The 27,583-nt window shown below is 39.4% G+C and overlaps 1 protein-coding gene across 1 annotated transcript; it reads right to left on the bottom strand.

Annotated features, from left to right (window-relative positions):
* Positions 1–2,299: 2,299 nt before the first annotated feature.
* On the bottom strand, positions 2,300–26,393 carry CDS1 (CDP-diacylglycerol synthase 1; the record flags this gene model as incomplete). The annotated part of the gene is made up of 12 exons (XM_010171120.1): positions 2,300–2,429; positions 3,616–3,719; positions 5,716–5,835; positions 7,901–8,053; positions 8,862–8,930; positions 9,990–10,077; positions 11,582–11,664; positions 13,846–13,904; positions 15,426–15,565; positions 18,565–18,662; positions 23,107–23,203; positions 26,266–26,393. Coding segments are annotated over 12 exons (1,269 nt in total), but the record flags the coding sequence as incomplete, so codon positions are not given.
* Positions 26,394–27,583: the final 1,190 nt, after the last annotated feature.

The following is a 27,583-nucleotide window of genomic DNA, read 5'->3' as shown; positions in this document are numbered from 1 at the left end:
TAAACCAGCAGAAAGCTATTACTCTATCCACAAAATTGATGAGTGAGTTCACAAGTGATGCCTTCTTCATTTTAACATTGAACAGCAGAATTGCAGTGATGAACTTTCTATTGTGCAAATAGATAGCAATTAATTTCAAATGCTCTGTTGTATTAAATGCTAAAATATATTTTAACTTCTTTATTATACATGCTATAAAATTACACTAAAAAGTTCAAGTTTCCAAAGTAACAATTATCTTTCTCTATATATATTCTAGATATAATTTAAAAATTTTAATTTATTTTTTTTAAATACCCAGGATAAAGCTATACCAGCTCCAGTACGGCTGTGTTTTTTCATAAGCCTCTACCAAAGTCCTGTACATAACCAAAGCCTCATCTAAAAGTTAGTTTTCCGGGTATGCTACTTTGGTCACCCTCTCATTTTTCCTTCCCTTCTCTTTAAAGCACCTTTCCAAATGTCCCACTCCCTGGCTGTGCCACCTTTTAACCTCAGGCAATGCTGAAATTCAGTCCCCTCCAATTAATAAACCAAGTCACACGGCCACTGACGGACAAGCAGCTGGTGACATTTTTCACCTCTTGGACTGTTCCTTCAATACAGTACTTCAGTCTCCAGGTCAGACATAAGTTAATTCTGTCCAATCCCCGACATCAACAGGAATTACTTCAGACCTGCATTTTGTTTCATAACCATGTACAGGGGTGCTTTTCTACACACAAGCTGTACACACACTACCATGGCCTAAGTGTAAAACAAGAGTGCGTGGTGGTCTCAGCTGCATGGTGCTCAACAAAAAGCAGTCTGAATTTTACCGATAAAGCTTATTACCCACCCTAGTGATTTTCTCCATGGTTTTATCCTCAAGTAGCACCAACTATTTAAACTTTTCACCTTTAATATATATACATATACCTTTTAATATTTTATATATATGCACACACACATATATGTGGCATCAGTACGTTCACTGCAGGAGAAACTTATTTACAATCAGTTGGAAAAATTAAATTGTATCAAGTTACAATATACCAAAACAAAACTGGCATTTGTGCTTTCTGTTTGTACAGGAATCATTTTTGTAATTTCAAAAACAGTTTCTGTTTTGATTTGCATCGACATGTCACATGATGAAAAAACTTAGAAAATAGCTAGGACTGAGAATTACAGAGCGTCAGCTTTCCTCAAATGCCCCACTAAGTCTACCAAATAGCTGCTTTCTATTAAAAAATCTCCATTCAAACACCTATGTGGTTGCCCAAGCGTGCTTGAGGATCTTCTTAATAAATTATAACACACAGCAGAAGAACCATGCATACTGTCTTGCACTGTGCACATTCATGAGATAAAAGTTTCTGCCTTCACTGAGTAACACCTAAATAAAACAGCATTTAAACTTCACTTTTTACTCAGGACCTCAAAGTGCTTTTAAAAAGAAGGAAATACCCCCATTCTGTGCAGTAGTTAAGAGGCACAAGGAATAAGGCTTCAATTACTGTCTTCAGACACTGATCAGGCTGTGGAAACCAAGAGCTTAAACTCCAGATTCTCCTCCATCTGTTTACTGGGTTGGAGAATCCCATTTTCTCAGGTAATCTCTACTCTAGGATGTAAATGCTTGTTTATAATCCGTAACATTAACTAAAAAAAATAGCAGCTTCACAGCCCAAACAGCCCAGCTATACTTTATTAAAGGTACTTTTCTCTTTAAAGCATGAAATAGTTTCATCAGAAAGCTGTTTTATTAAAAACAGAGCTAAGTTTAACCTTGATAGCAGTTTAGTAAATACAGGTAGTCTGATACAGCAGGCTGTAGGTACCTCTTTGACCAGGCTAACAAGTATTTTCTGGCCAATTGTAATTTCAGCACTGGGCTACATTGAAAGGGACCACCTGCCTCATCTGCTCACACTTCAGTAACCACTGGAGACCCAAAAAAGTATTGCTAAGATATACAATATTAAATAAAAACTAATGGTGAATTGTTTGGGGTTTTTTTTTTTTTAAATACAAAGCCTGTCAGGCTGGGTTCTGAAGGAAGACTGCTGCCATCCACTTCAAGAACTGAAATATACAGTATATGTACTGTTACTTTGCAAGCATATTAATTATTTTAGGAGTAAGAGATCTTCTGTGTCCTAATAGGAAGTCACAGCATTCACATTCATTTCAGGAAACATTCACCTCTCATAGACCACAAGCTACTCTTCCTTCCACTATTATCTATGTGCACATTTGCAATGCTTTTCCACAGGCTTGTACACGGAGGGTTCTTCTAGTCCTCTGTTTTGACAAACTACCCTCTCAGAGACGGCTGCAGGATCCCTTTTTCAACAAGGTGAGATTTCAGGGTTTTATACACACTTAGTTGTTGCTCAGGCTGAAGTATCAACAGCTGTTTCAGTAATTTGCTGGGATTTGGACCTCTGTCAATGAAAAAAATAATTTTTTTGTGAGCAGCAACTCTAAATATTAAAGTTTTCGACAGCTTTCCATTTTCCTCTTGCTGCACAGTCTTCCCTTTTTTGGGGACACCAAATTAGGGATTTCTCCCTAGTCTATCTCCTCGGGTTGCATGGGTGAGCATCACTGGCAAACTATACTCCTTAGCTCAATCGGAACAGAAACTAAAAAGTGTTTCTTGTATTTGCTGTCAAATAGGGATACTAAGAAGGTTTATGACAAATAAGATTCACCGATTCATCCTTAATCACTGTAATCAACATTTTTCATCAACAGATCTTTTTCAGTTTAGCATCTGTTGCCAGACAAGCTGTGTACTATTAAACTAAATGGAAAGTTGGCTGAGTCAGAAAAGAAAACCATAAATTAAACCAAGCTTTTCTAAATAACAGCCTCATTTTTAGCTAGCCACTTATTTACAGTCTACTTCTAAGGTGGACCAAATATGAGGCAAAGAATCTGTTGCTGATTAGGTATCTAATAATTATTTAGCCATACGTATTTACAAAACTAAGGGCATCTGTCAGTTTGGACACCTACAGCCCCTTGATCCCTCCAGCCCCAGAAGCTAAAATGACTGACTGTAAGAGAATTATCATTCCCATGGTTTCTTCTTGAAAGCTGGTGTGGTTCAGGGAAGAGGAGCAGTGTTTTTAAGAAGTTGAAAACACTATGGTTAAAGAGAGGAGACATCTTAAACAGAAAATCCCATGTCAAGCAACTGAGAAATACTGAAACTTACACGAAGAACTGCAGTCTTGCAACCTACAGGCTCTTCAGGATCCACACAGAGAAAGCAGATGCTGCCGCAACCTTCCTGTCCAAAACCCCATCCTCATACCTCCCTGTCATCAGTGAATTCTAGTAGAACTTCTAAGAGGCTGCTACACAAAACTTTCTGGTATTTAGGGTACACAGGTTGCATTTAACAGCAGTCACAGAAACACTAAGGCATAGCTTGAACCTGACACAAATCCCAAGCAGTGACATATATTTCTTAATAGTTCTGTATTTGCATAAATTGCATAAATCAGATTTAGAAACCTGCAATCTCCACTGTTCTAACAGTGCAGAGCATGACTTGTATGAAGTAACTATGGTGCAGCTTCTATGCAAGCTTAAATAGTTAGTATTGTAAAAAGCCCATACCTTATGAAACTGGTGATGTAGACATGAACAAAAGTGGCCATCAAGTACTGACAATCAAAGCGATCCATTATCCCACCGTGCCCAGGGATTGTGTCTGCGAAATCCTTTTGGGTGTGAAGGACAGGGAGGGGAAAAAAAAAAAGAAAACTCATGGTCAGTGATTCTGATGAAACACACTAATGATGTACCCCACTTGACAGCAGCACATTAAGGCCGCAATTAAGCTACGGTTTCACTGCACTGAGCTGGAAGTCAGCAAGAGCCTCCTTTGTTAAAGGAGTTTTTAACTGCAAAGATGAGTCAAGGGATAAGAAGAAAAAGAAGAGATGAAGCAACTTGTCCACAGTATCACACAAGAGGACAGCAGTTGGTCAGGTGCAGGTTTGCCAGTACTGAGTACACTTGTGTGCCTATACATACTTCATTTTGTAGCAAGCCTCTTAAGCGAATGGCTGTTGTTTCTTGCCTCTGCAAAATCTAATTCTCCTCTTTAATACTTTTATGGCTTTATCCTCTACTGGTAGCTGCTGCTGAAGGACTTGTTACCAGGAAATATATGTTTGCTACAAGAAAAGCAGTAACCTGAGGACTCTTTCCACTGTCTAACACTAGCTTTGCAAGTCATACTGCCCCTTCACCTGCTGTTTTTCACTGGGTTCTTGGTAACCATAGTTAAAAACCACAATGTGTGCATACAATATAAATACATTACTGGAATCAAAAAACCCTGTAGTGAAAAAATTATCACTACTTTAAAAATAAATAAATAAATTCTGATGCAAACAAAGCTTGATACACTACCTTCGTGTTGCCTGATGTTGTCTGTAGAACAGCTTTATCAAACCACACTCATATATCCTCATCCACACTCCCCCGGTGCACTCGCTGGGTGAAAACCCTGACCTTAGTCATGTGGGGCGACTGCCAGCAAGTTAAACCAGTCTGTGCTGGTGCCACTCCAGCCCTCCAGTGCTGGGCAGGCATGCAGTGTCTAACCTAACCTATGTGCTGCCTTCAGTAACTATTCCACAATATCCCTGTCTTCCCGACAATCCTTTGGTCACCACCTTGGGGACCAGAAGTATTTAAAAAAGAAAAACAAAACAACCAAAACAAAACTACTTTTAAATATTCTACTTTAAGAATAACTGCTGCTTTTCAGAAGCATTTTTTCCCCTAAGAGCCCTTCTTCCCACAGTCTTTTGCTACCTGGATGTACAGGTATGACAGCACATGAGGCTGTAGCTAGCAAAGTACTGGACAAGCTGCTCGAACCAGCATAAGAAAGAGGGATAAGTACAAGCACATGTATGGGAGTTCAGCACAAACAGAGAGGTTTATATGCTGCTGTGCAAAGCACATGCCAAAACTGGTGGACATAGGGAACAACCACAAGAACAAGAACAAGCAACAGGATAAGAATTACAGCAGTCCCACCAAGACATAAAGAAGGTCAGGAGAAAATTTGGGGCTGCCCTCTTCCCATACTCCTGCTGCCACTTAATACCAGCCAGGGACAACACTGCCACAAGTGACAGCGCACACCTTGCAATAAACAGAGGTTAGCACGTCACATCATTTGCCAATACACACTCTTGTTACAAGGCAGCTCTGTATCGGCAAAGGCAGCCAAACATCTCATGCTTTGGTGAACCTGACACGTCAGCATCTGCGTACGACACAAATGCTATCGGTAAAACACAGCCAGCCACAATCTGAAGGGTAAACCACTGTCAGTGCTTCTTAGGCACCTGCAGATTGCCTTTCACATCAAGTATAGTATCTCACATCTTGCTTGTCTAAACCACTTCTGCAACGTAACTTGGAAGAGTAAATATCAACCCAAATATGAAACCAAATTATTCTTAGATTTCCAACACTAAAGTCACATGTTGATTAAGCAAACTTTTAAGAATAACAAATACATATACCTGATAAAACTAAGTACTGCTGCTAAAAATCAGCTCAAACATCATCACACTTTAGTAGAAGCACTAGGTGCTACAATGAACAATTAAAAAAACCCCAAACCAATCCACCAATTTATCTAATTCAAATAGAAAACAAAAAAACCCCTGGCTCACAGGAGTCCTTACACACCTTGATTTTGAAGGCTCTTTTAAATCCACTGGCAAAGAATCCACCAAATGGGCCAATTAATGAGGCAAATGTTGACAGTGCAATGCTGTGCATCTGAAATGGGTACATATTCACTGTTTCCTACAAGAAAAATAATTAGCACTGTATTTTAATATGTTTGATTATAGGCATTTTAAGCTTAAGTATTTTAAAATGGGGCTGCTACAGAGCAAATTTCCACAAAGCTCCAGTTTTCCTGACACAAAGTAGTACTGTAAAGAATCATAGAATCACAGAAAGTTGGGGATTGGAAGGGACCTCAAAAGATCATCTAGTCCAATCCCCCTGCCGGAGCAGGAAACTAAACGAAATTACACAGGAAGGCGTCCAGGCGGGTCTTGAATGTCTCCAGAGAAGGAGACTCCACAACCTCCCTGGGCAGCCTGTCCCAGTGCTCCGTCACCCTCACTGTAAAGTAGTTTTTTCTCAAGTTTAAGCAGAACCTCCTGTGTTCCAGCTCACACCCATTGCTCCTTGTCCTATCGTTGGGCATCACTGAGAAGAGCCTGGCTCCATTCTCATGACACTCACCCTTTACACATTTATAAACATTAATGAGGTCTCCCCTCAGCCTACTCTTCTACAAGCTAAAGAGACCCAGCTCCCTCAAAAGAAAGGAAAAGTAGACGCACTGTGGAAAGCTGCTGAAAGGTCTGGTCATGTCAACAGTATTCAGGGTTGCTGGAGCAGTTAACTTGAACAAATGTTGTTTTCAGCCAATCCCTTAGTTGACCATAAGGAATATAACTACTAATTCCGTAACGTACGATGGGACTCTCTAGTCTTTCCTGGCTCTGCTTTTCCAGCTCTATTTCCTGTAAATAAAGGCGCTCTCCACAAATTCCTAGTATTGCTTTAGTAAGTGGCCCAATGCTCTCCACAAACTTATCACCTTCATGCAATTCACTGTCACTTCTTTCAAGCACTCTCACAAGACAGATAAGAACACTGGAACTACCATGTCTTTTTAGGGTTAACCGATAGCTCTCTATTAGACTGGCACAGAGCTGGGCATTCCCATCTCCTTGCCCTTTACCAAAATACACAACATAGCTGGACACAGTAAGATTTCTCTCTGCTCGGTCCCTGTTATGTTTTTGTGCAGAAAAATTCTTATTAAATTTGCAATCAGTCCAACAGTACATTAATTTGGTATGAAAATACTGGAGCTCCTCTAGACGTAATCTTGCTTTGCTAAGTACCAACTGTAGCCATTAATTACTTTTAGTCTTAGATTTGGTTGCTAGTTTCCAGTTTGTGCTTTCTTCTTGTAACCATATCAACTTTTCTCCTTCAGCCTTACACCCATTTAAACACACATGAAGCCCACCACCTTCCCTAGTACTGTGCACTCCCCCTCTGTGCTGAAGCACTGCACAGGCGAGGGGAGTGCTGCAGAACCCACTTGTTCTGTGTTTGTCCCAGTCACCTCCTCTTTGCCCTAAAGGAAAGATAATGACAGACTGCTTTGTTTCTATTTGGTATTCTCTTTCTGTTGGAGCGCCTCTAGACCTTGTGGCTTTGTATAGTAGGACAACTGATGACCTGTTTCCTGACAGGTAAAGATACAACCGCTCACTTAAAATAGCTTGCAGCCTGGGTGTGAGGAAAAGTGTTGGTGACTAGTTACACAGAACTATCACTGGCACTCACTTTTCACTCAGCATGGAATGGCACTAGTAATGGCACTAACACACAAGATGCTACGTGGTAAAGAAAGTACAAGTCCAATCCTAACAACAGTTACACACTAGCCGAAAACAGAATCAAGTTCTACAAGATAATACTTAAGTTGCTACTAATTCAGGCCATAACAAGCCTTTGTCCACTTTCCACAAAAATTTAAAGGTTGCTGTTCAAAAATAGTTTCGTCTGCAAACTGCTTAAGTGACATCCATTTCCAGCACAGAGAGAATACAGGCCACAAGAACACTTGTTTCCTCAAGTGACTCCAGCAATGCATTTCAGTTCTGCTTGGGTGATCACCTTCCCCCATCTGAGCAACCAAGAGGCTCATGGTATCAATCCAGTTCTTACCCTTCAAGCCTTCCATCAGCATTCATATACCTTTCCAAAAAGGTTTAGAAAACCTTTCAAGCAGGGAAGTAAAATTTCAATTTTAACCAAAACATTTTTTTTTCCTTACCCATCCCAACACAGCCTGAAGCAATGGTGGCACAGAGTACTTCTTCATCTGAAAGAGCTCTGAAGGTTCACACTCTGTCACAAATCTGTTGGTTTCACTGTTATATTCCACAGGGCAGACAAAGTACTGATGTTGAGCCAAAAAATAGGAAAACTGAAAAGCAAAACAAGGACTCTTGAAATAGGCATTTGTTGTTACAGTCAAAAAATCAGACTGCAATGGATGGCTTTGTCATTGCAAGCTGAGGATAATGAAAATCTTTTTAATAACAGAGAGACCCAGAACAGAGTAAAATCAGCCTGTTTTAAGTTGGAGAATGCCTCAACATGGTAGACAAATGTGGATGTTCAAGGCGCTTAATGATGATTTCACAACTTGTTTTCCTTTTCCTATCTCTCAGATTCCTAACTACTGGAAGTTTCTGCATTATAAAATCCCAAAACGTTAGCCACCCATCATTTCTTTGCAGTTTACTTCTCCATTAAAACTTGAACTATCGCTTCTACCAAGTTTGGCAGTTATGAGTTCTGCTGACCTTGGTGATAAATTACTTCTCAGAACAGTTACTGTATGCTGTTATTTTCTATGCATATCATCAGTGTAAACTACTTCTCGGGAGATATGTCACTATAAAGTATGCAATACAAAAGTACTACTTTATAAGGCATAAATAATGCTCTCAATAAGCTTCAATTTCAAAATAGGGATGCAAATAATAGATAAAACAATTCCACATACAGTAACAGTAATGGCAAAAGCAGTCAATATAACCTATTCAGGAGAGGTGCAAGCCTCACCTAGCCTCTCCAGCTAGTTATGAATTGGCAGAATTCTCTAGCCAACAAAACCCCCTAACTCTTTCAGTAGTTTGAGATTAACAAATTTGTCTGTAATTTTCCTTCAAGTAAAAACAGGAAGTTGAAGACTCGACCTGTGCAAGGGAAGTCCTCTGGTTACTTACAATAAATCCAAATAGAACTGTAGAAAAGAAACCGCCAATGAACCCTTCCCAGGTCTTCTTGGGAGACAGCTAGGCACAAAAGATAGCGTTAGCCTCATCATTTGCATCACTGAACCCTTTTTTACTCTATTTCTGGACCTTTTTTTGTGAAAATTAAGCTCCTACTTGGTTTTCCAAAGGTATGTGTGAAATACTGAATGTCAGCAGCCACAACCACTGAACATGATAAACAGAGGAGTACGGCTAGGACCTGTCCCAGGCAAGGAGGGAAAGTGCCACAGTTTGGTTGGTGCCACTGGGCAGCTTGAGGGAATGGATTGCTCCCTTCCCATCTGCTGCTGCTGTCTGGAGTCTGCTGCCTGCCTCTGCCATGGCTGACTCTGATTAAGCAGCTGAGCTCCTTCACGCAGAAGATTTGGAAACCTGTACGAGTACACTGTGGCTCTGCTGCAGACCTCTGCTAGCAAGTGCACATTTAGATAGTGACAGATGCCTGGGTGTTAGACAGCTACTGCTGGGGATGCTCCTCAGGAGACACTAGCTTCCTGCATACAGACTGGCAAATAACTCAGGAGAGACCAGCATAAGCAAGCTATTTTCTTCATCAAAATCTATCTATGTTTTCAATTTAGGAGCAGTTTAATATCAGAACCAACTAAATACCCCAAAGTTAATATGTCAACATCATGACAATAATAATTCATGGCTTTCTGTGGGGTCTTGCATATTCTACCAGAATAGGAAGATTACTCCTCAAGCCCTTCTCAGTGCTACATCAACAAGACCAGATGAGGAATAGGTATATATGACCTAGTGGCTTACTTCAAATTACAGTTTCTGTACTGTATGCATGCAGTTAAGCCTGCATACAAAATCCAAACCCAAAGTGATTATAAATGATGATGCAAGAGGCTCTAACTATATTATACTATAATGTCAATATTACATTCACATGAATCCCAGTTTCCACTTAAAAATCTTCAGAAACACTCAATTTTCTTTTTTAGCAAAGCTGTGTATCATGCAGTACAGAGGAAAGTATTTTTTCCATTAACATGTTTTTGAACAAGTATCAAAAATGCTATAAATTGTAAAAGCTTGTTAGTGAGGAAGTGCCTTAGTACATACCTTAATTAATGGAGTTCTTCCAAAGAAGAATCCAAAAATGTAAGCAGTAATATCATTGCAAATAACACTTGAAATTGGAACGAGAAACCTAGAGAAAGACATCAAAAGTTTAATGGAGAAAAATAAAAGCTGCCCAAACCTAAACACAGAACAGAAACTGAAACAGCAGCATTTCTTACTGGGAAATTTTTCTGTGGTATTAGAAGGAACTACGTTTCCTAATGTGTTCACTTAGTTCCCCCATGAGCAGCATATTTAGCTATACTGGTTTTAGTCTTCAGCCAATCAAGATCATTACAGATCCATGTTAGTTCAAGTTAAAATACTATTTTGGTGCATGAGCTTAAAATGTGAACAGATTGGTTTTTTCCTGCCAGGCTTGAAGACTGGTACCACAGATAAGAAGAAATCAACAGATACAAACATGTTAATGTTATTGGTAACATCAAAGCAAGCAAATTCTTTGTAAAGTTTAATGATACCTAAATTTAAAAAAAAAAAAAAAAAAGTTTTCCTTTTTTTTCCCCTCTTGTCAGTTTGGAGCAGCCTGTATTAGCTTTCTAAGTGTGCTGTGCATGCAGACAGCATCTGAATTTGTTACTCAAGTCTGTTAACCTCTTTTTTTTCCCTTTTCAAAGCAGGGATCTATTAATAAGCTAAAAGTCAGATTTTTGTGACCATCTGCCAAATTGCCTAACACCAGTGGAAATATGAAAAAGTAGGCAAGCAAGGCAAATAGGTTCAGTTTTTAGCACATGAACATGATCAGTATGAAAAAAAAATTATACAAACTTTGTGAAAGGCTTTGGGTTTTCTTTCTAACTATGAGTATATCTTTTCTGCAATAATCTCCCCAGCTGTACATATATCAGGAAAAGAAATAAGAGAACATGCAGTATTATGTCCTTGAAGAACACTAATCATCTTCCATGTGCTTCTTCCTTCTTTCTCAACTTGTAACTTACCCTGTCCATAAAGAAGTGGGGGGTGGCAAAATTCATCCTCTCTTTGAGGAGCAGTTTTAAGTAATCAAGTTTAACTGCATCATCAGAATTTAATATATCACTGGAAACAAGGCATTAAGATGACCCAACAATATCCAAGATTTAAACTCTTAAAATATTTCAAGTAATCTGAATTTATCTGAACAGGGAAGGCAGCAGGGGAGGTGTCCAGATTGGGGATTTCAAATAAAAATCATCCAACTTCAGTAGCTCTGAGCAACCTGAAGCTCCCAAGTAACTGAAAAAGAATTGCTGGATATTCATCCATTCAGCAAAATGATATGGAAACTATTTCACCAAGCATGCAAGCAATCCTATTCCTTGCAAATAAATGAAGTGGTTGTTCAAAACTATTATACTATAATAGTTTTCTTCATAGTAACTTCATAGCTTCATCTCCTGTATCCTTCATCCTGTATCACCTCATCACTCCCAATTCCTCCAACTCCCCTTCCAACCAGACATTAATGCTCCCTTAATCTGTGCTGCTTTAACTGTTCCCCTGATTACTCCCTAACCAGATCTATGTAAAAGAACCAACCTTTCAATGCAATAGAGTCACAAATCAGTTCGTTACTGTTCCCTTACCAGATCATGCCTTCAAAGAGATTTTGGATGACAAGATGAGATTGAGTTACAGTGATCAGCAAAGTGACATGAGTCCATGCGAACTGTTAACAATGCAACAACACAACAGTTAGTGAAAACACCGATCCGTACACCTTGGTAAATACTGGTATGTCAGCTAGAGGAGCTACTTAGGAGCTCACAGGAAAGCCCAGTTCTAGTGATAATGCAAGAGATGTGCGCATACAGTATATCACAAGTTAGCTGGCTTTCTGAAGCAAGTACTGAAACTTTAACCACCATCACTTACCTCCACCTAGAATTTTTTAAGGTGCAGTTTAACATCTAATTTAATAAGACATACTCCTTCAGCATGAAAGCAGCAAAGAAATGTAAGCAATGTGATATTCTGTATATACATATAGCAGACACGTTAGAACCGTAACAATAAAATGGCAATGAACTACTCGTGAAAGAGTCATGTTACACAGATGTGGATATCTCTTATAACAGAATACCAGACCTCTTATGAAAGATGAAAATTCTCAGGATTAGCAAAAACAAGGTGTTGAGTTTTATGTGCATGGTCATTTAAACAGTCATTTTCCTCAGTATTACTGTACGTACTTGGTGTTTATTCTGTGGTGCTAGTGTACAATAAAGAGGTTTCCAAACAGTTTACTAGTAAAGATACTACAATAGATTTTATTTTCAAAAAACTTCTAAATCAAGAACTGGTAGTTTTTCCATGAAACATCAAATTTAAGCACTCTAAATGTCTGGGCAATTTAACACTCAGAATGTCCTATGTCTTTAACTCTCTTATCACACGTGTTTTCCTGTGGCAGCCAGCACCTACTTCCAGTTAAGACAACTCAAGAAGGCTGAAAGGGAGGGTGCAAGAACTGCCTAAATGTTTCTGAAAATATTACCTGATGGTTAATTAAAGCATCTCTGCAGTAAAATTTTTAGTATTTGTACGATGATATTGGAACATCACCTAAAACCAAATGACTACTCTCCTTCTCTGTCCAAACAGATGCACAGTGGCCAGACAGACAGTGGATACATGACTTCCCTCTGGTTTACTGCAATTTTTAGGAAGTAACACCTTAATGTTTTCTGGGTAGGCACCAAGTCATGTGACTGACACCACATTTTTTTCTGCCTTCTTTCCGGAATGGGAAAAAAGAAGAAAAAAAAAATCATGAAAAATTAAAAATTAATATATTTAGCTTGTGTCAATCTGAAGATGAGGACTTTTTTGGAAGATTAGAAAATAAAGACCACCTCTCCCAGACAAGCTGCAACTCCCTGTCAGACAAATTCTCTCATAAACAGGGTAATTTTTTTGAGTAAAAGATTTTTTTACATGCTCATACAGGGCTCAGCTAAGTCCTAGTCTACAATTAGGGATCCTCAATGGTAAAGTGCTACCTAAAGCACTGTAGACACAGAGGGGTTAACTGCATGCCAGGAGCTTTAGGAAATCTTTAAGGTCGTGCAATGCTCTGACTGCTCAAGTTCTTTAAAGACAAGAACTTTACTGCATTACTGTTGCTTCTCATCATTCCTACAGAGAAGTAAGGGCATTCAGTGGGGTTTTGGGAGTTTGTTTCAGTTTGGGTGTTGGTTTTTTTTGTGCTTTTCTTTTTTACCTGTGATGCTACAAAATTAATTTTCAACCTATAAGATACACAAAAGGTTCATGCTCTTGATTAGCTACTATGCTGTTTATTAGGTGGACAAATACAAGAGATGAGAACACTAGTTTATTTTAATAGATTAATGATTTATTGAGGCACAGCACAGAGGAAGACCAGAACTGCTAAGTGTCACAGAATAAATCTTCCACATAGGGGTTAAGATCAAGTTCCCATCATAGTACTTCAGTGGAGCCTCTACAAAGTAACACTTGAGTCACAGGAACCACTTCCCATACCATGCTCAAATATTTGGCTTCAGACCTGGGAGGGAGATGCACACACCCTTCTCCAGGAATCTCTTTTGTATCAGCCTATCACTACAGGAAACGTATCACACTGTATATGCACGAGGCCTCACCAACAACAGCTTGTATTGACTGTAAGACCACATGCCATGATATAACAAGCTGCAAGGTGAACAGATAGTGACCAGCCCAACACCAGTTGGTTTCATGTTACTGTCAGTTTAAGCACATTTTCCACACCCCTCTTTCCAAGCTATTTTATGAACACAGGGACACGATTGTTTCTAGTGACATTCATAACGTGAGTGACCACAGCAAAGTGGGTAATACACACCATGTAAAACTGCAGACGATAATGTTTCTTCACTAAACTCAAAACAAACATGCAGAAGCCTGTAAAACAAAGCAAGTGTAGTTTGTACCATTTTATATTTTATTACACTGAACTATGACATACCAGTAATTCTCTTCCCTTAAAGCAGCTTTTAATCCCCTCTGCTGCTAGGAGCATTTGCTTGTATTCTGTTAAGGTGCACATATAGAATTATTCTCATTACAGCACACGATTTAGTTAACATCGGTAAAGAGCATCCATTTCATTACTTACAAGGTCCCACTGCAGACATCAATTTTTAGTGGAGGAGGCCATCACCTTTAAGAATCACTCAAAAATCAGGTTGACAAGCTGGTTTTGAATAATTAACAGAAATACCTGAAAGGAAAAGACCAGCTTGCCCCTTTCCCCAGACAGACATAGGCTGCAGGCCACACAAGCGTGAAGTGCAGGCATTAGATAATTCAACTGATTGAAAGAAATGTTCTGGGTGGCTAACAGAGCACCACTTCTGCCCTAGGGCAACTTCCTGCGCCAGCAAGGGTCAGAAGCCCTCAAAGGAACCTTAACCCTGGGGACAGCCCCTCAGTGGCCCCATGGTCCCAATGCAACAGCCGCCAAGGGGCTTTGCTACGCTCTGCCTCCTGCTTTTGCTCGTGACTGGCTTGTCTCATCTCTCCCCTCACCACCCTTCAGGGGTCACTAAGCATTATTTAAGTTGGTTTCCTCAAGCCAAAGCCAGTGGAAAAAGGTCATGTCTTGCAAAGATTTTTCAAGTTTGTGATCTAAGCACCAAGCAGAATTTTTATCCAGTTTAAAAATAACAGTAGATAGTTCATTGTGAAGTTCATTTTACAAGTATTTGTAGCATAGCAGTCTTCTGTCCCTTGGGCCAATCTGAGTCTTCAATTGATTTAATTTTAGGCTAAAGTAGTATGAAATGCATTGCTGAAAACACTGTGGACTATATTTACAAGTTCACAAAGCAATACCTCACAAGACTGCCAGCTTATGTCTCTTCTTCCTAGAGAAGAGGCTTTTAAAAAAATCTTTCTTTGGATAAGGAGGAAAATCTATCCATGAGGCAAGCATCTGAATACTTTGCAGACAAAATAAAGCCCCAGGCATTTTGAATAATCAGTTTAAAATATATTGGTAAATCTTATTGCTGTAGACCTACCAGAACACTTGCACAATAAAATATCAACCCAGCATATCAATTACACACACAAGTCATCTCCACAGACTGACAAAATAGCGTTCATGTATTCAGGTACTGAGCCTCAGTCCTTCAGTGATCAAAATTAATTCATGCCAGCTTCTCTTGAGTGCTATTAGCTCAACTTCCTCAAGATCACCTACTTGTTTAAGCTGCTTTCTTCTTCTCAGTGAACACAAACTTTATATTCACCTTTTCATAGCAAAAATGGACTGCAAACACCTAATTTCCTCGAACATCAAGAGGAAAAAGAAACTGGAAGTGCATAAAGCTGGGGAGCATTTTTTTAATATAAAAAATAAATAAACACAGAAACAAATGCAGCACAAATTCTTTCATTTTTGCAATTTCTTATACTTACCTGTTAAATAGAGTGCAAAAGATATAAACCTGTGGTAACGAATTAGGAATTGAAGCTGTTCTCTTCTCTGAACAAATGTAGCAAAGTAATCAGCTACAGTCTCTCCATAAAAGAAGTAGTTCACACAGAGCAAAAAGTACCTACAACATACAACAGCTACAAGTTATTTTAACAAGATAATATATATTTAAGCATCATTCTTAAAAACAAAACAAACAAACAAAACCACAACAAAAACACCACATACAAGGAAAACCAGAAGGGTAGAAAAGACATGATAGAAGTAAAATTCAAGTATAAATTCAGTCTTATACTTCTGGGTCAGTGCCTCCTCTGGCAAGCCAATTTTTATAATTTACTACTTCTAAAACAACTGCACCAGAAAAACAAACAAATTTTGCAGGATGCAGTTGGAAAATTCATTTCCTCCTTAACTACAGTATTGAATACTCCACACCTATGCAAGTCCTTTTCAGGTATTCTAAAAGTACAGAGCAACTATCTGCTATCCTCGATACTGACACAAGCAATTCTGCATATTCTTTTCCTGTATCCTAATAATGGTAGTTTGTGATTTCTCCCTTACAAACAGGAAAAAAAGTACTGGCATAACAAATCCCCTGAGGTTATAGGGCAGTGAATCTAATGTGGGGCTTGAGGATCTAAATGTAACCATACTTTTGCCATCTGGCCTGAAGATTCCCGTCTGAAAGAGTTACTGCAGCATCTCCTGTTCTGCTCCACCACGCACTTTGCCTTTAGCTTTCTTGACTGAGCAATAACCTCACAGGCTTAAGTCCACCAACTCACTAGTAAATGCAGCTATTACAACGTTTTCAAAACAAATTTGTGGGAGTATGTCCACAGTCAAGGTTCAGCTAATGAAATGACAGGTGAAATGACAGGTGAAATGACACCTTCAGCCATCTCTTTTTGAAGGATCTTCAAAGAAATTCCCTTCAGTCAAAACAGTCAGTGCACCAGTAATTCTGTCACAGGTTTTCATACAAGTTTGGTTACTCAGCTTTCTAGAGTTAAGTCACAATGGGACCCTCAAATGCTAAGGCAGCACTCAATAAAACTCAATAAATAGCAAATCCAGAACCACTAAAATATGTACTTCTCTAGGCAGCACGCTCTTCGGCTTATTGCCAAAGTCAGCCATAGAAGATAAAAACTTGTGATTCAAGACTGGATCAGTGGGTAGTTTCAGGGCGAGTGGGTAGTACTCGTTCTCTTCCCCCCAGCAGATGTTAATGCTCGCTCTGCAAGGCTCCACAGCTCTACATAAGCCAAATAGTTGATGATCAAACTACTAACAGGATTCTCTCATCTTATTGAAATGTTTTACTATTTAGTCTCAGGGGCAATAAGTTAGACTGAAAGGAGCTTTGATGTTAAGTAGTGTGGCAATGCATTGGAACTGATTTTGAGCTCCACATATTAAAGGGATGGTAGTCAAGTGCCAAAGTGGTAAGTGGTAAGTGCCAAAGACTAAGCGGTAGAGTTGTGAGAGTTTAATTTAGCTGGCAGCCAAACAAGACAGCCGCTCACAGCACCACCCCTCCACTCCCTTCCCTCCCACCCAGGGAACTGGGGAGAGAACTGGAGGGGTAAAGGTGAGGAGACTTGTAGGTTGAGATAAGAACAATTTAATAATTAAAGTAAAATAAAATTAAAATAATAAGCATAATGAGAGTAATAATGATAACTACTATATATATGAGTGATACAGAGTATAATTGCTCACCACCTGCTGATAAAGATCCCGGAGGAGTGAAAAGGAACCCTGAAACCGAAATTGCAATCCCAGAAAAGCAAGCCTGAGTGATTCCCGAGAGAATCCACCCATTTCTGGTCAGCCCCAGTTAATATACTAAAAATGATGCAATATGCTATGGAACATCTTATTGGCATATGTAACTGTCGATTCTGGGTTTTACTAACTACTGCACTTTTCTTCTCCACTTCCCTCTTCCAGTCTTCTGTTCTTGGAAACTGCCCAAGCACAGTGTCACACATTTCTTCTCAAAACAATCCTCACTGAAACCAGAACACAGTGCTTTCTAGCTACCAAGAAGAAAATTAACCCTATCCTAGCAAAAACCTGGACAAGACTGCACATGTCCTCCTCTAAAAATCTGGGCAAGACTGCAGAATCATTCATGTATGAGTCTGCTCTAGCTGTTGATCCAGAAGCCATGGAATAAAGCAGACAATAGATCAGTTCGCTGGATAATCCAGGAGTGACCAGAGGGGAACTGATTAACATTTACAGAAAAGCTGACAGCCAGAATCTACCACAGTGCACAGTAAAGTTGCTTCTACAAGTGAAGAAGCAATGTGAAAAGAGATAGGGAATAACCTAGATATTTAAATTTCTTAAAAAACCAAAACCCAACACAAACCCAAGCAACACAACACAGGTCATGTCTGAAAAATTATGCCCTTAAGCACCTTAGAGATTACATGTGCCCAGCACCTTCCCATAACACTCATTCTAATCAAAAACCTTTATTTTTCATCGCAGAACTCAGAAGAAGAGTTGGTTTCCCCAGATCTATCCAGCCCTATATAAGCTGGACGTTGTCACAAGTATCCAGGATTTGCCAGAAAAAATAATCTCATCCTTTGGCTTTCAGAAGATTCCCCAACACTATAACTATGCAGTCCTGTGATTAAGTGCACCAATGGAAAGGATTTAAAACTTTTATGTTATTATTTCAGTTCTCCGTGTGTGTGAAGAGAAGCCTCTAAGGTACCTGTTCTATTTTTTTCTTGTGTAAGGTTAACAGCCAAAAAAAAAAAAACCCAAAGCACTTCAGGTAATACATATCAAGTGATTATTTGGTTATGCACATTTTTAGATAGCTTACACACACTCAATTATAATTTTAAGCATATATGCATGCATACATATATGTGTACATACATATAGATTTATAACAAGGAAAAAAAATGAAGTAGTAAAAGGCCAACTGACTTGTCCAAGTTCACAGAATCAAGTATTAGAGACAAATGTCAATTTTTATGTCCACACATGACCTACAAAGCTATCATATCACCATGACAGGATATGAAGAACATAAAGATTTAAGTTTCCCATCCCTACTTATTGATGTTCTTGCTTGCTACTCACCAGCTGAGGGATCTAAACCATGGTAAATCATATGAGTGGTAGACTCTGTAACCTATAGTAATGATTTCATGGTAACACTTCACTTGGATGCTTAAGACCTAAAATAAGAGAAATAAAAAACTATGTAAATATACTGCAGTTGCTTCTTAAAGGCAGTAAGTAGTACTGCAACCTGTGTTAAGGGAAGAAATTATTCTGAATTCAAATTCCACACAGAAAACAGACAGCTTCAAAGCAAGTCTAAGGAAAACCAAACTCCATTTAACCCCCCAAAAAAACTTCAAAGCCACTAGGCATGCTGAGAGAAAACACGTTGAACTAGCTGCAAGAATACACTTGTGAAACAAGAGAAATCTCCTGAATCTTCTTCATTAAAACAGTTTGGTAGCAGCAGGTCATAAATACTTCCTGTAAAGAAGGCTCTCCTATTTCTTTTGGCTAAGTTTTATCTTTAAATTTAGTTAAGAAATGTTTTTCAGGCCACATGGAAAAAACTATCTGTGCAATACAACTTGGACACCCAGACACTTCCACTTGCAAACATCTCATTAAGGCCAAATAGCACTGATGATTAGAAGCAAAGCTTGTCTAACCCAAGTCTGAATGTCCCAGCCTCCACGGCCTTCATTTTGGTTTGATCTCACTACTTCAGTGCTTGCCTGTGCAAGTCTGGTAGTACCTCCTGTCAGTCTTTGGGCTCCAAAGGACTCTTTGACAGTTTTGTTTAATCCACAGTCACCAAGCAGATCGCCCTGCACGGATACCAAGTATTGCCAAAGGCAGGTCATCAGTAATCCTGTGCAGAGGCTGGAGTAAGAACCTACCCACACTGACTGTGCATGTTGGCACGCTAGGCTTTGCAGTATTCCCTTACCACTTGCATTCATGAACAAACTTCATCTTGCTCAACGTGTGAAAACAGTTTAAAGGAGTGTTACACCACCTCAGTGAGTTAATTTTTAAACTCCTCTATCTCGTGCTCTTTCTTCTGCTTGGCCTACATTATAAAACTTACATGGTATACACAAGAGCAACACTAAAGAACTGCACCTTACAGTGCAAAAGGACACTGGAGTCCGAAGGTATGGAAGCTTGTGCCTGTTACCTTAGTAGCAGGCAGACATAAAACATGCCTCCCAAGTTTATAGAGCAGTCTCAGGGCTTGCCCTCCAAACTTCACCGGATTACCCTTCCTACAAGTATCTGGGCAATTTCACTATCAGTATTGAGATTTGGTTTTAGCATAACAACTCTTGTTTAAATGGAAGCTATTTGATTCCAGTGCAATAAGATAATTCATGAACAAAACTGGTTTTTCTCCTTCATTCTTCTTTTTATGTAGTCTCAAATGTCAACTTTATGAACAGTTTATTATATTAGAAGACAAGAGTTTTTGCTTTATGGTACAACAGAGGAAGAACTCTATTCCAATTCTATATTAACTTTAATTACTTTTTGGTTCATCTTTTGATAGCTTTACCCATAACTGCAATGTCAGAAAATCATGAATTTACTGAATCATGATGCAAATTGATTAGTTCCTTTTTATTAGTTATCAAGTGTAACAGACTAATAAAGAAAGGACTGCAAAAAAAAAAAAAAAATCTCTCTACAATGACCTACACTTTAAAGGGGCTTTGTTTGTTGTTTCTTCACACACAAAAAAGAAAATCCTCCACCAATGAAACAATGAATTACTAGATTGTTAAGTGATTCACCTGAAAACAGGAAATATAAACCAGACTAATTCAGATGTAGAGACTGTAATGCAGACCAACAATACTGGTGAAACAGCATTCCAGTCTCTCAAGACAATACAGGAAAAAAGAGGAGTTTATGGCCTCTGGAAGAAGGTGCAGGCAACTCAGGAGGACTACAAGGATGTAATGACGTTATGCAGGGAGAATATTAGAAGGGCCAGAGCTCAACTAGAATTTAATCTGGCTACTGCTATAAAAGACAATAAAAACTGTTTCTATAAATACACCAGCAACAAAAGGGGGGCTAAGGAGAATCTCCATCCTTTACTGGATGTGTGGGAAAACACAGTGACAAAGGATGAGGAAAAGGCTGAGGTAACTCATGCCTTCTTGGCCTCAGTCTTTAATAGTAAGAGCAGTTGTTCTTAGAGGATCCAGCCCCCTGAGCTGGAAGATGGGGACAGGGAGCAGAATGAAGCCCTCATAATCCACAAGGAAATGGTTAACAACCTGCTACGCCACTTAGACACACACAAGGATATGGGGCCAGATGGGAAGCACCCAAAGGTACTGAGGAAGCTGGCAGAAGTGCTCACCAAGCCACTTCCCATCATTTAGCAGCAGTCCTGGCTAACTGAGGAGGGCCTGGTGGCTTGGAGGTTATCATATGTGATGCCCACTTATATGAAGGGCTGGAACGAGGATCCAGGGAACTACAGGCCTGTCAGTCTGACCTCGGTGCTGAGGAAGGTGATGGAGCAGATCATCTTGAGTGCTATCACACAGCACACACAGGCCAACCAGGTGATCAGGCCCAGTCAGCATGGGTTTATGAAAGGCAGGTCCTGCCTTTCATAACCTGATCTCCTCCTATGACAACACGACCTGCTTAGTGGAGGAGGGAAAGGCTGTGGATGTTGTTTACCTGGACTTTAGTAAAGCCTTTGACACCATTTCCCACAGCTTTCTCCTGGAGAAACTGTCTGCTCATGCCTTGGATAGCTGTACTCTTTGCTGGGTAAAAAATTGGTTGGATGGCCAGGCCCAAAGAGTTGTGGTGAATGGAGTTGGTGGCCAGTCACAAGTGGTGTTCCCCAGGGCTTAGTGTTGGGGTCAGTCCTGTTTAACATCTTTATCAATGATCTGGATGAGGGGATTGAGTGCACCCTCAAGTTGGGTGGGAGTGTTGATCTGCTTGAGGGTAGGAAGGCTCTACAGAGGGATCTGGACAGGCTGGATCGATGAGCCAAGGCCAATTGTATGAGGTTTGACAAGTGTGACCCAAGTGCTGGGTCCTGCACTTGGGTCACACCAACCCCATGCAACTCTATAGGCTTGGGGAGGAGTGGCTGGAGAGTTGCCTGCCAGAAAAGAACCTGGAGGTGTTGGTCAACAGCTGGATGAATGTGAGCCAGCAGTGTGCCCAGGCGACCAAGAAAGCCCAGAGCATCCTGGCCTGTATCAGAAACAGTGTGGCCAGCAGGGCCAGGGAAGTGATTGTGCCCCTGTACTCAGCACTGGTGAGGCTGCACCTTGAGTGCTGTGTTCAGTTTTGGGCCCCTCACTACAAGAAGGACATTGAGGTACTGGAGCATGTCCAAAGAAGGACAACAAAGCTGGTGAAGGGTCTAGAGCACAGGTCTTATGAGGAACAGCTGAGGGAGCTGGAAAAAAGGAGGTTAAAGGGAGACCTTATCACTCTCTACAACTACCTGAAAGGAAGGTGTAGCAAGGCAGGTGTTGGTCTCTTCTACTGAGTAACAAGCTACAGGACGAGAGGAAACACTCTCAAGATGCACCAGGGGAGGTTTAGATTGGGTATTAGGAAAAATTTCTTCACTGAAAGGGTTGTCAAGCATTGGAACAGGCTGCCCAGGGAAGTGGTTGAGTCACCATCCCTGGAGGTATTTAAAAGATGTGTAGATGTGGCACTTGGGGACGTGGTTTAGTGGTAGACTTGTCAGTGTTAGGTTTACAGTTGGACTTAATGATCTTTCCAACCAAAACAATTCTATGAATATAATCAAAAAGGTGTTTCAAAAAGGAGGCCATGAAAAATGTAAAAGCACATTTTGTCAGTTAAACAAACTTTGAGTAAAAAAAAAGCAAAGTGGTTACCCAGAGAATCAGTTTCAGTGTTTTAGAAGCCACATCCCTGCCTGTCACTTGCCATGACTGGAGAAGACAGTTAAAGCATTATTCAATAAAAATACCAGCAATAAAACTGATGGAAAGAAGCAGTAAAGGCTGACCAGGTATGCAGGTTGTATGAATATTATTATTATTATTTCACTTCATGAGCTAAAAATGCACTTTATACCTTTGAAAGGTGTCTATCTCCACTCTACAGATAAACCCAAGGTCACAAGGCCGCCCCAGTGGAGAAGTAGGGAATTAATGGAGCACGCCTGAGGAAAGCTATTCAGTAGACCAGAACTGCCTGCTTCCCTCAGCCTCAAAAATGGCTTGTGTCTTTGTTTTTTGGGGTTTTTGTTGGTGGTGGTTTTTTTTAAACAAACCCCTAAGAATGTAACAGCAGATGATGGGAACTGGACAAGGAAATGGATGACAGTAGTTAGTAAAATTCAAGGAAACAATCATTCAATTTAAAAGTTACTTTAATTCCTACATAAAAGAAAAATTAATTACAGTGTATAAGAAGTCCTTAATCCACAAGGCCCAGATGTGAATGTGTCCAGTGTTTTTAAAAAGTATTTACACTTACACAAATAAGACAAATTGCTCTGAACTCTCTGTGCAGTTTCCTTCCAGCTGTCTTAGGCATGATGAATTAAGAGATAAAATAACTCTTGCATGGCAGAATGTATTTAAACAAACTTACCAGAAGCATCAGCATAAATGATCCCAGGTATATGATCAGAAAAAACACAGAAATCATAGCTAGAGTCAGAATTCCACGAATCCACCAATTTTTCCATCTATTTTAAAAAAAAGGAGTATAAAAAGCAGTTATAAATGAAAATAAATATAATTTCCTTTACTAACTAGAGATTAAAGTGTATTAGAAACAGTGGGAGTTTCAGAAATTTTCATGCTTAATGAAACACAAAGCAAGAAACACAGAATCAACCAACTATCCAACTAAACAGCATGCACAGTAAAAGAAATTAAAGTTAGCCACCTTTCTTCTTCCCCCATGCTCCTCTCTCTCTAAACATATTTTGCAGATAAATGCATCAACCCCATACTAAAGCTGCTGTGAAAATATATCAGGACTCTCAAAAAGTATCACATAATCAGCAAGACTGATGGAGGCCCAGCAATGTCAAGGCTTACATATGAAAGAAAGGCTGCCAGGTAAAAAGCGTATGATTCTTCGAGGAGTAAGAGACAAAAAAACCCAAGCAATCACCAACTTTCTGTAGAAGCAAAGTAGCTATTTTGCCAGGTAGAGGTTTATCTATTGAAAGCAGTCCTGTGCTCTTGTGAGTACTGGAACCAGGACAGGAAAACATATGACAATGAGGGGTGTGGGTCAAACTAGTTGTACTCCTGCCCTTGTAGACCTTTGTAGCTGCTTGTGGCTATCTAGGGAAACTAAAGTAGAAATTCCTGTTACCATAGAATTATTTAGGTTGGAAAAGACTTTAAGGTCATTGAGTCCAACCATAAAACTAAGACTACCAAGTCTGCCACTAAACCATGTTCCCAAGTGCCACATCTACATGTCTTTTAAACAGGGGCCCAAAACTGAAGACAGTACTTCAGGTGCGGAATGCCTTCTTTGAAAAAAATAAGAGTTATTTTTTTAAAAAAACAAACAACTGGGAAGTCTTTGCTGTTTTGTTTCTAGAGTAACCAAAATGTTTGTAACCAAAATGTTATTTCCCATACCCCTCACACCCCTAGCCCCTTGACCTCAAAGGCCAGTATCAGAAAAAATCAAGAGCCCAGTTCATTTAAAAAAATAATTTAAAAGAGCTCATCACATATGTCAGTCTGTCATTAACATGTTTCTAGTAATCAAAAGTCTGTATTTTATTGTTCATATTACCTTGCAGTAAGTTTTTGTCCTCTTTTGCCTATGTTTTTCCCTTCAAGAATTTTGCCTCTAAAAATACACTGAACCAACTAGTCACAAGTTACTGCTAAACACAAAAAAACCTACTATAGCTTAAAGAAATTCTTTCTAATGTTTTGATTTGCATTAGTCTTGTGTTTCACTGCTGCATCAGGAGATACACCTGATTCAGAGGACACTGTTGGCTTTGCATCACACTCCAGTTTTAATGTAAACTTCAACTATATTCATTTGATTTTCAAGGATGTTATTAATTGGCAGGTTAATGGTAGCTACAGCTGCTAATCAGATTTGACTTGAGAATCAGAACAAAGGCACAAGGGGCTTTATTGCAACAAACGCTTTATGTTCCTCTATGACATGGGCTACAGAGTAGCAGCTTGCTCCTAGTGGCATATCTATAGTAAGCAAGATTCCTTTAGAAGAATTAAATTTCCCCTAAGAAGAATTTTAAAATACCACATAGTATCTTGAGGGTGTTGACAAGTGAAGCACTGAAAAGACAGCTCCAATAAAATAACAAGCTCCAGAATCTAGGAAGCCACCTGACAAGTTTATCGTATCCTAACTCTCCACTGGAAAGTTATGGATAGTATTTCCTCCTAAAGGCCAAATACAAAGAGAAACAATATTTCTGAGAGTTACAGAGCAACTCACTCTACTGCATTATGACAACAGCTCTGGTGGGACTGCCAGTTATTAAACTAGTGGGTAATTTTGAATCGAGCATTCATAAAGCACCAAGAACTTGATTTTCCACTCAAAGCACCTTTGTGCACCTTGTGCAAACACTCCAATAAAGAATTTCAAGCACGTGGAAACAGGAAAGGTTTTGCAGGCTTTGAGATGTCATCATGCAAGTTGCCTTTGCAACAGGTGTGATTTGGAGACCTAAGGCTTCCACAACATTTAACATGGGAAGAGAACTCTGAAAGTGGTAAGAAATAGATACTCCTTGCAGTATGATGGAAGTAGAGAACATCACATTCTGCTCACAGCTGGTGCAGTTTAGAAACAGGCTTTTTGAAATCTGGGAACAATACATTTGTTTATAGCTCCCAGACACCACAACAGAAACAGACAACAGATTGAAAAAAGAGTAAGTCAAAAAAACTGTAGCTTCACATTGCTATTGGAGATACCTACTAGAGATCAGGTTTTTTTACAAGGACTTGGAAGTTTTTAATCATAGTCTGGATTGGAGGTCCTTCTCAGACTCTTGCAGGACTGTATAGAAAATTATCCTAGGAACTTTATTCATTACCGTCTCTGAATATGCAGGTCCCCACAATTATCTGTCTATCTATACACATACACACCCCCTGCATTTGCTAGCCCGTAAGCTCCTGTGAACAGGGGTTAGAGGCAGAAACCTAGGTTTGGAAAAAAAACATCAGGAAAAAGAACACCATTGCTTTAAAACGTATGAAAATAAAAGCTATGTTGTCTTTAACGGTAAAGAAAAATTATTTACAAGTGGAAATGCTGTCACAAAAAGCTAGCAAAGCTCACCCAGAGAACTTATATTTCCTCTCTTTTCATTTATACACAAATGCCACCCCCCCTAACTGTGGATGTAGGAAATCAGTTTATTATAACCTCCAGAGATATTTATTCTGGATATCAAACCCAATATTCTTTAGCCCGTTTTATTGCAATGCTCAGACTGAGCAATGGCAAATGTTTACATAAACTGTAGTTAAACATTGCAGCAGTTTACTTAGAAATGCATGCAATGGGCAATCTTCAGGTATATGCAAAAAATATTGCATTGAAGTGACTATCAAAGCATAAATAAAGCCATGATATCCCATAAAAATTTATCCTTGAATTTTTATGTGTATCATATGAAGTTTAAAACTGCAGTACAGTCTGTTAAGAATTAACACTGCAACATAATCAGTAAGAATTTTAGCCAGCAGCTATTAAATTTTATGATAGCTGTTTGTTTTACTATACCTGGCAGACAAGCCTGACAAAGCCCTTTTGAGGATTTCTGGAGTGCTGTCTGTTGGTGGAGGAACATCAGGAATATCTGAATCACTTCTAAGATCCAACTCACCAAGTCTTTCTTCCAAATCCACTTCCTATGACAAAAAAAGAAAAACAAAACCAACACAACATGCAAGATTATTAGTTATTGTGTCAGAAAACAGCATTCAGAATCATAAACATTACTTTAGGAACTGATAATATGTACATTACCTTCTAAGAAGACAACAACGGTGTACTAGTACTAGTGAGACTGTAGATGTCGTAGCAGAAAAATGTATCCCAATAAATGTTTATAAGAAGGCCAGTACTCAGATGTTGTGACATTATCTGCTGTGCTCAAGAAACTTCACATTCTAGGCACTTTTTCAACCCACATACATAAGCATGATATGTTACATACAGAACATGTTTCCAGAAACACTACAGCTGACATAGAATACAAGAGTTTAACTGAAATCCCCCAACTCTCTAAGACATTCCCTCACCTACATCTCAGACTAATCTTTTATGGAATAAGGAGAAGGGTCTTCTGGTAGTCTAATGTCACATTAAGAAAAAAAAAAAGGAAATGGTATGGAAAAACAGTCAATTTGTACAATGAAAAGAGGTTGCTAGCATAGTCTCATACATGCGCACGCTAGGACCTGAACCCTCCAGCTTGAAAGGAACAATCCAAAAACAAACTGTGAAGTGACCAAGTGTCATATGACCACGGTATTACTCAGAATAATTTCTTGTATGACTCCAACACTCCAGTTGTTTCTTCAGTATTCACTAGTGACCAGTCAGGAAGACATCATCTAGACAGATTGTGTTTCTAACCCAAGTGCAAAACAGTCAGTACGTATTTTGGTGACAATGTACAAATTGTCACACCCATGGTCAGAGTAGACTGTCAAGACTATTCTTCCCTCAGCTAAAGCCAAAACTAAGGGTACTGATGATTTACTTAACTTGTTCTAAAATTATGAACACCACAACTCTGGGGAGTCATAAGGCTGCACTTGGCCCTGGCGCAGCAGTAAGGCAGACAGCTGTCTCAAGCTCAGTGTCTGGCTCTCTCGAGACATGAACTTCCTCCTGACCTCCCTCACCTCCTTACCATCCCAAACAGCTTCCACCCTGCCCTGCTGCCTCAGGTTTATCAGTTCTTATCAGCTCTGGGGAATGAAGTAACTGTGCTTGAAAACTTTTGTCACCACTACTCTACTGCTATTTCTCAGTCTCCCTCTCTGCCTTCCTCATCACAGATCTTGGTTCTTTCTCCTTAATCTACTTCCAT

This window comes from Antrostomus carolinensis, unplaced genomic scaffold (assembly GCF_000700745.2).
Source record: "Antrostomus carolinensis isolate BGI_N321 unplaced genomic scaffold, ASM70074v2 scaffold4747, whole genome shotgun sequence".
Taxonomy (NCBI): Eukaryota; Metazoa; Chordata; class Aves; order Caprimulgiformes; family Caprimulgidae; genus Antrostomus; species Antrostomus carolinensis.
Note: the sequence above shows the minus strand (reverse complement) of the source record. Positions and strands in the feature narration are given on the sequence as shown.